The sequence below is a fragment of the Papilio polytes genome, unplaced genomic scaffold (assembly GCF_000836215.1).
Source record: "Papilio polytes unplaced genomic scaffold, Ppol_1.0 DF822067.1, whole genome shotgun sequence".
In the NCBI taxonomy this organism is placed as follows: domain Eukaryota; kingdom Metazoa; phylum Arthropoda; class Insecta; order Lepidoptera; family Papilionidae; genus Papilio; species Papilio polytes.
In genome coordinates this window covers 3,001,727-3,011,215 of record NW_013527137.1, presented here as the reverse complement: position 1 = coordinate 3,011,215, position 9,489 = coordinate 3,001,727, and the positions used below count along the sequence as shown (strand labels likewise).

General features: G+C 31.8%; 1 protein-coding gene across 1 annotated transcript in view; it reads right to left on the bottom strand.

Moving 5' to 3' along the window:
• The window catches only part of LOC106106841 (transcription initiation factor TFIID subunit 1), a 21,314-nt gene extending 17,973 nt beyond the window's left edge, over positions 1–3,341 (bottom strand). The window contains exons 1-6 of the mRNA XM_013287499.1: positions 2,966–3,341; positions 2,765–2,838; positions 1,594–1,838; positions 1,190–1,304; positions 673–851; positions 242–413 (exon numbers count right to left, since the gene is read on the bottom strand). Of these exons, the coding sequence (XP_013142953.1) occupies positions 242–413; positions 673–851; positions 1,190–1,304; positions 1,594–1,838; positions 2,765–2,838; positions 2,966–3,185 (1,005 nt within the window). The 5' untranslated portion in view covers positions 3,186–3,341. The remainder of the gene's footprint in view (positions 1–241; positions 414–672; positions 852–1,189; positions 1,305–1,593; positions 1,839–2,764; positions 2,839–2,965) is intronic.
• Between the last annotated feature and the right edge of the window lie 6,148 nt (positions 3,342–9,489).

Here is a 9,489-nt window from a genome sequence, read left to right as displayed (position 1 = left end):
TTTTCCTTCACCGTAAGAACGTCGGGTAAATTATGTACATATGAAAATTCGAAAATCACATTGGTACATGGCGGGAATCGAACCCAAGACCAATTACAAGTCAAGTGTTCAAACCACTGAGCCACCGACTCTCTGCTCTTAACAATAGACACATTCTACAATTAATCTAAAATCTTAAGTTTAAGTAACAATACCCAAATGAAATTGTTAGTATAATTTCCACTAATTAATTTTCTTTTACCTTTGATTTAAATCCATAGTCAAATCCGTCACCGGTTTCCGGTACATTAAGCATGTCGTACCACATCTGCGCGGGCCCGAAGCGCCAATGCGCTGGTGTGGGCCGCTGTGACTTATCTCCGGAGTTTTGAGAATTATTTTCAGAATTTGTTTGCTGATTCTCTTCCATTGGCCTAAAAATGCATTACCACATGAAAACAAATAAAAAATAAGAGATTTTCATCAGAAAAAACCTAGACTTATAGACTATAGAGTCAAAAATCAACAATGAGACAACTAGAAATATAGCTAGCTTTATGGTTAAGAATATACTATACTGATTTTAGCGTAGCATAAACATTTGAATTATTCTGATTAATTACCAAGAAATAATGGCAGTCAATAATTTCTATGACAATAATATAGAGGACAAAATTGCAAGACTTATCTTACTTAAGAAATTTATCTTCATCATCACTTGCATACTGTGGCTCTTGGCACTCGGGCTGTGGAGCGGTATCACTGCCAGTGCTGCCGCTGCGCTTCCTTCTTCTCCTCTTCTTGACCCCACGCCATATTTGTGGCAGGCTTGACAATTTACCAGGACCAAATAACCGGGAAAATAATAATACCTGTGTACAAAGAGTAACAATCAAGAAACATTGTAATATAAGCGATATAATTCAAAATTGTGTACTACTAGCTTTTGCCTGGGACATTATCCAAGAGAAATGTGTTCTTCCAAACTATGCTCTACATCTATGCTAAATTTTAGAGATGCAATAGGCAATTTAGGGGATATAACAAACATCCATCCATCTATCGAAACACTAACCATTATAAGTATGACAAAATGACCATTGGTAAATATTTAAAGTTGTTATAACATTGATTTTTGTGACATAAATAGAGCTAAAGAATTACAGTTTTAGCTGCTGTTAAAATAAATAATTTTGCGCTTAGTACACACCTTGTCAGGCCGAAAATCCGGAAAAAGTTCTGTTACATCCACATTAGCATATTTAGAAGGCAGCATAGCTGCTAGAGGTGTTTCCAATTTCTTTGGTTTATCCGATTTCTGTTTACTGAAATAACAAATGAGATTAAATTAAACAAACACAATAATGGCTGAATACTGAAGCAAGTAATGTGTAAGCATCTTAAATGATAAGTCCAAAAAATCCTAATTGTAAGTGACTTTAAATCTGATGCATGTCAAATTTTAATTGTGTAAGCAAGTGGTACATAATTTGTAAGCACTCGTAAGAAAAAAAGTTAGTAACATTCATTACATTATTGGGATGTAGGAGGTAGAAGAACTCTACAAATTAAATATAGTAAATTAAATCATTGAATATTGATAATAATACTTACGGAACAGTTGAAGGCGGTGGCATAAGTCCTCCATCACCTTCCATGTCACCTTCATACCCATCATCATTATTCCTCTGATCATCCTTTTTCCTATAATCTGATTGACTCCAGTCTTCATTCCTATTGCCTTCATTCTGTGGACAATTGCTTATTGTTTCTTTGCTCGGTGATTCCCTGATTTCATTTCCTTTACTTTCCTCTATACTTGTGTGTTGTGCAACTTGATTAGTGCTATCATCTAATTCCTATTAGTGTTAATACAACATGTTATTACAAGTGCAATTATAATAAACACATATATGTGACACAAAAGTTAATAACCAAACTAAATAAGTAAACAACACTATTTCTCTTAACCACATATAATACCTAACAATTTAAAAATCTATGTGACACAAAATTAACATTTAACATGTAATTATTATATAATTAAAATAAACACAATGACCCTTTGAATAATTGTTAAACTTCCTTCGCTATTTTTGTTATATGCTTCTGATTTTAAAAGACATGCCTTGTAGTTTCACCGACTAAATAAAAATGAAACAGCTCTCTTGATAAGATTCCGTTGCCATTTATATAAACTAATTATTGCATTAAAATATACACAAATAGGTGTGTCTCTATATTGTCAATTTCAATCAGACAATTTTACCCATTTAGATTTAAATTAGTCAAAAAATTTAAAACATGTGATAAACATAAAAATTGTTAGTTATCCCAATAAACAGTCATGAAACAAATTGCAATAAATAACATATAAATAACTTTATTTGGAGTAAAAACAACAGTTATGCCCAACAAATATCAATAAATTACTCTACTGGTGGGATGGAATACTTGCCAGTTTGAAAAATTGGATGATGCAAGCTAATCTACATAGATTGTGCTACACAAACTTAGATAAAAATATAATTAAGTATTTAATCAAATTTACATAGTACACCTTACAACTTAAAAAACGCCACAAACATTCCTCCGACAATGCTACTAACTTATACCTAAAATTGTGTTGAATGCATTCATAAAACTTTGGAAAGCACCATGATGTGCATACTAAATAAATTTATATTGTGAAGACCTATGCAACAGTAACAGGTGAATTATTTTTTTTAAATTTTAACTAGGATAGACAAATTAAAGTAACCTAGAAAAGAGAAAAATCACTTACCTCAACTTTTACCTCTTCGGCAACATCATCAATGTCGAAAAAGTCCACTGCTGATGGACTTTTCTCTGAGTAATCTGTAGATGTAGATGTTATAGTAAGATATAAAACTATATTTGTTTGTTAATCCTGTTTTTGTTGTTTTGTTTGATTTCAATTTTAAAATTAATTTAGTAGTTATTAAAATGGTAAGTAGTACTAAACCTTTCTCTTCGTCATCTTGATTTGGTTCATCTTCGTCTAGCACTTCAGATAACATAGATCCAAAGCCCAGACGATTAAGAGAGGAGAGCATTTTCTTAGACTCTCCGTCAAGTAACCCTTCATCTTCAAGTTGACCACTTTCATCGATGTTACCAAATAAAAACCCAGTTAAATCCATGCCAGATCGGCCGTGATCCCCTTGATCATCGCTGTCGCACATTTTGTCTTCTAAAACACTATTTAATTGTCGAATCTATCGATTTACTATTCGTCATGAATATTATATAAATAACAAGAAAAACCTATAAGCATTGCGTACGCAAGTTAAGTAGCATCAAACTTTTTATAAATAAAAACTATTCTGACATTTCATTCTCTTCGCACTTTTGACACTTTTGTTGACATTGACATAAAGATATTACATAGACAAAACCTCTATGTAGATTATAAAGAATTGTACACCATTATTTGTAAAATCGATGTTAGAACGATAGCGATAGTGTAAATACTAAATCCCACAGAATACCCGCAAAGTGGAATTAAGACATTCTGCGCTTGGTAACTTCAATCTTTGAACCGTTGGTCAACATTTAACCTTTAAACGGGTGTGAATTTGTATCGATAAATACTTCTTTTCTACCCTTAGAATAACCCGGGATGAATATGAATGGAACTAGTTGTTCCCGTCCGACTTCATCCGCATGAAATTATGAAAATTTTATTAATTGTTTACATTAACTGTCAAATTATCAATTACAAATGTCAAAATGATATGACATGATGACAACCTTGCTTCCTTGATGTTGGCGACAACTTATGATCTCTTTCCCACATTAGGGTTTTTATCCAAAATATTTACCCCCAAAGTTTAATGGCATGAAAATATATAGCCTAAAGCGTGACGTAAGTGTAGGGCTTTTTATTAAAAATAGAGTTATACAAAAATACGCTGTAATTGCTGAATTCTTAGGCAACAAAGAAGTGTGTGTTTACGCTTTATTATAATATTATAGATAACAACGTACTGGATGTCAAATTGGTAAGTAGTCCGTTCAAAAGACATCGATAGACATAAGCACAGTTACATTTGTAACATACTGAAAATACTGGACATAAGTTAAAGCACACGAAACGCCAGCCGGAGCGCCTCAATAAAAAAACTACAAAATATAATATGGCGATGCAAAAATAAAATCTCCATAAGTCCACGAGTTTTTCATATAATTCTCTTGCTAGTTGAATGTTTTTAACTATGATTAGTTAGGATAGAGAAATTTTACTGAACAAAATAAGAGCGAAGATTTCTTACTAAAAATGAAAATACCACAATGAATTAAATACTATGTTAATTAACAAAGAATGAAATATTACAAAGAAGTAAATAATGTTAAGCAGCTATTAAAGCTTGTTAAATTATGTTTAACCGATGGCGGAGTCGTCTAATGTAGTATTTAAGAGATAAGCTTGGAAATGTTCGCGTAATGAGCTTACACGACCACCAAAGCGGTTATAAATTCAGAAGAAACCTTCCGTTTACATTTTCAGGTACTTGTTAAAGAACGAATGTTTTATGAACATTTAAAATGAATTAAAAATTGTTAAGTATTTATGTGACTTCCAGAAGATATTCCTCTTAATCAAATTGTATCAACATTGTACTTATTTAACATATTAATCGATAAGCTATGATTCTTTGATTTTGTTTTAGATAGCATTGGAGATACATATATATTTTTGCACTCGAAAAATGTTATAGCTAAAAATTAAACCAAAAGGTTATACGGAGAATTAATACCCAAAAACCAAAATTTTAATTTATATGTTAATCCAAATTTTGATACGTTGATTTTATTGATAAGTTTTAAAATTATATTTTAAAGTTATTTGTATGCTTGAAATACCGCAGAACATTATAAAATATTAATTTTGAGCTAGATGCTACGAAGTTTCGCGGTAAAAAGGCTTAAAAGTCCAAGGCGAAAATAAAATAAGCTAGCATTTTACTTAATTGTTCCTATTCAACTTTATTACGGTAGAATTATGAATTTTGAGTTAAAGTAACTTACGTTTCTCTGTTTTGCTCATTAAACCCTTACCTTATTTACTTAATTGCGGGTAGCTAAATGTTGCATTTGGAAGTTAAATTTATGCTTCATTTTCAGGTTGCTCAAAGTGTTTTTTCACCTCTAAATACTTTTATGAATAATATCAATATACGAAAATGCGGACACTTTTTGGATTCAACCATGGAATAATAATCACCTTTTATGCCTTTTATGCAAAAACTATAAGAAGGTAAGTAATAATGTTGAATATTAATTTGATTTATTCCGTTAAAAATATATCGATTAGCAAAATAGAAAGGGTATTCCCGTATTTACGGTGTATTGGTAAAACATTATCCGGATAAATGTTTAGCTGCGTCCATCAAATAGCTCACTGAACAACTTTTGCCCTTTGCCTTAATAGGGTTGCGCGTCGACGTGTCGGTTAGGATTGACATTCCCCGTGATGAAGGTATCGCAAAGTTTTGTTTTATTCGTATTGCTAACGATAACGTAATAACATTGCTGTGTTGCTTCAAGAGATATTGTATTTTTAATCGAGTTGAACATTGGAAAAAGGGAACTCAAGAATGAATTAAATCTTGATTTAACGGTAAGTATCTGGAATTATTTTAATTAAAAAAAACGAACTTTTCACGACATTTCTATTTACGAGATTTTTCTAGTTAAATGAAACTTATTAGAAAAGTTTCTCATCAAGTCGCATATTTCAACTATTCATATATACACATATATATATATACAGATATACACGAAACACGCGAAAGCTCTTAGAATTCTTTTACCCGTACTATCGTTTCAAATTATCAAATTATATAATTCTGACGTTTTCGAGTTGGTTAAATTAGAATAAAAAATATTTTCCTCTATTAGGTAAAGAAGTTTCTAGACTTTACGCAAAATAGCAGTTAGTGTTTGGATTTCAAACAAAGCGCAAAATTTCCTGCCAGAGTATTATGGTAGTATCAGAGGTATATTATGGGAGCAGCTTTAACGGCTTGCGCTCATGATAACACGAGCTATTAAATAATCGTTTTTGGCTTGCGTTATAATATTACCATTAAAATTACAATGAATAAAATAGTCGTCCAAAGTGTTCTTTTTAGTATTAACACAATCTCCGACACCATTTATGGCAACAATCTTCATACCACGAGATTTGCCGAATGTTTGAACAAGAAAGATTATTAAGTTATAGCTATATCTTTATAGCTTAAGTTATTAGACACATTATTTATCGTAACTGTGGTTGTTTTTGAATAAATCGTGTCTGCTCAAACTCCCTGATGTCTTCATCAAAGAGCTAATGTAAATCGCATTTGAAAGGCTCAGGTGTAAAGCGGCCTAAGTATATTGCTCGGCAAAATAAATGATCCCATAGCGCTCGAGTACGGCGTAACTTTTGATACAACAAAGAACACCGTTACAGTTTAATGTTATTTAAAACGTATGATATTTTATATCCAATGTCTTTTTACATACCAATGTTCGGATAATTGAGGGTTTGATTTTTTATATTACCATGTCTATAGCCGCAAACGCAATTTTTTAATGATTAGTCAAACCGTTCCGTTTTACGATTTCATTATGAAATTCATCTGTAAATATAACTATTTTAAATATTATATCATACTGATATTGCGAGAGTTTAAATGGATGGATGTTTTTTAGAGTTTGTAGCCTAAACGGCTGAACGGATCTCGATTTAATATAGTACAGATAGGATAGTCTGTAAGAACACAAGCTACTTACTTTTTTTTTAAATTCCACAGGAATGGAATTGCGGGCGAAAACTAGTAGTTTATACATTCATAGCTTATCCTAGTAACGTATTACAGTGTATTGTAAGTCGTTAATTGCATGTGTTTATATCGGTATTAGAGCATTATACTGTATCGCTCTCTGGGGTGATGTATAACCTGTGTTTACTATTGGATTATTACACGTATCAAAGCCTTATTACCCACATAACAAAGGTATTACGCGACTATCAGTAAACAAGGAATATTTAATGAATTAGTTAATTTGGAACAAAAAATAAATGATGTCCATTACACCTCAATATTTTATAATCTTAGGGAAAAAATTTAAAATGATAGATTTTTTTAAATGTAATAGTATTAAATAAATTACGGATGATCTAACATTAATCAAACCATCTTTTACATTTATACTGTTCCAGTACGTATTCATCCGCGTGAAATTATAAAAACTTTATTTCATTATTTACATTTGTCAAATTCTCAATTGTAAATGTCAAAATGCAGATGCGCAAATGACAATTGCTTCTTTGATGTTGGCAGCTTGTAGTTTATGGTCCCTTTCCCACATGAAGGTTTTTCCAATTTATTTACCGCCTAAGTTAAATAGCGTGAAATAGCCTAAAGCGTTTCGTAAGTGTAGGGCTTTTTATTAAAGAAAGAATTATTCAAAAATATACTGAGACTGCTGACATCCTACGCCACGAAGTAGTTTGTGTTTACACTTTATTATATTAGTATAGAGTATAAATATGGATTCTACTTAAATTATACGATTCACGACAAATGTTTATTATATAGACAGTTGCAAGTGAAATACGTAATATCTATACAATCATACTAAGTTACCATACGAACCTTTCTAAAAATAGTTTTGTAAGAGATTAATTCCATTCTATCAAATCCGCTGAGATATGCATTGTGAAAACATTAACGTTCTCGAATATCTTTAGTGCTCCCGTTGTTAATCCGACAAATGTAAATGAGAATTATTCCAGCGTCCCGAGAAGCCACTCGCCTGTTTTTCCCTGATAATGCATTTAAAATATACATAAAAGTTGTATTAAATACGGTGCATTTAAAATATGCAAATAATTAATTAAAATATGTATCCATACCTTTATACAGCTGTTACATACGTTACTCCTTTAACTTTCTCTTAAACTTTTAGTAGTTATATTGAGAAGGCAACTTGCATAATTATTATTAAGTAGCCCACGGCAATTACTAAAGTAAAATACACTGAAGTTCGTTAACATTTTCTTCGTGGAAACATCTGCTAAGGAAGTGTAAGCTAGATTTCTCTGAAAGGAGGTAAAGCTAGCAGCCTTATCCTTTTTTCCAAGGTAATTACGGGTTCTATGAAAAGTATAAATAATATTTCCTAAAACCATGCAAGATATTAAAATGTTATCTTCAAAAAGCGCCTACACAAGTATTAACAAGAGAAAAATAACAGATCACACAATCTTACTTCTTACTAATATCATAAATGCGAAAGTTTAGATGGATGAATGGATAGATGGATGGATGGATGGATGTTTGTTAGCGTTTGTAGTCTAAACCCTAATATTATAAATGCGAAAGTTTAGATGGATGGATGGATATTTGTTAGCGTTTGTAGCCTAAACGGCTGAACGGATCCCTATGAAATCTGGCACAGGTTTAGAACATAATCAGAACACATAGGCTACTTTTTATTCCGGGAATAGTTACGGTTCCCGTGGGATTCATTAATTTAGTTTATAATTGTTTACACGATCATTCTGCGACGGTTCAACCTACTTATTGAAATTTGGCACAGATATAAAACAAAGTCTGAAGTACACATGGGATAAACTTCATCCCCGAGAAATGTCCGGTTCCCGAGGGATACGTAGCCTTTTGTAATTTCTATAGTTTGTATGTTTTCTAATACCACGCGTACGAAGTCGCGGGTAACACCTCGTAAATAATAAAAAACCCAAGTTAAGACGAAATCATAAATGTCCCTCTGGTATTTGAGTTAAGACACAATAATCTATTCAATTCCCGTGAATTTTGTGCACAAACAAAAGTAAGCATCTTTTTAAAGCAACGCGAATTATGTATGTTCCAAGTGTTGTTTCTGGATGAAATATCTCGGCATTATTTCAAATGTAATAACGTAACATATCACCATAGTTTTAAACAGTTGTTATACTTTTGTAAAACTACAAAGTTATTATAACGTTTTTCTGTTTCTATAAGAAGCAAAAGAACAGTGGGATGGGATCTTCAACGCATTTACAAATCTTACTAATATTATAAATGCGAAAGTTTACATGGATGGATGGATGTTTGTTAGAATTTGTAGCCTAAACGGATGAACAGATCTCGATGAAATTTGGCATGGACGTAGAATTTTGTCTGGAAGAACACATAGGCTACTCACTTTTGTTTTTCTTAATTCCACGCGAACGAAATCGCGGGCGAAAGCTAGTGTTTTTTAAAGCTATTAAAACTAAGTGATCAATATGTTTGCCTCACTCTCAGTTTACACTCATAACTGGATAGTTTTATGTTATTTAATTTTTTATATTTACTTTTAATGTTAAGTCTTAGCTCTTGAAATCAAACTCGAGGTTTTCCACGTAGCCCAGATACTACGCTGCTACGATTTAGATTACGTTACGTTAAGGAAACTTTACGCACGATAGAAATGATTTTGTTTCGCATT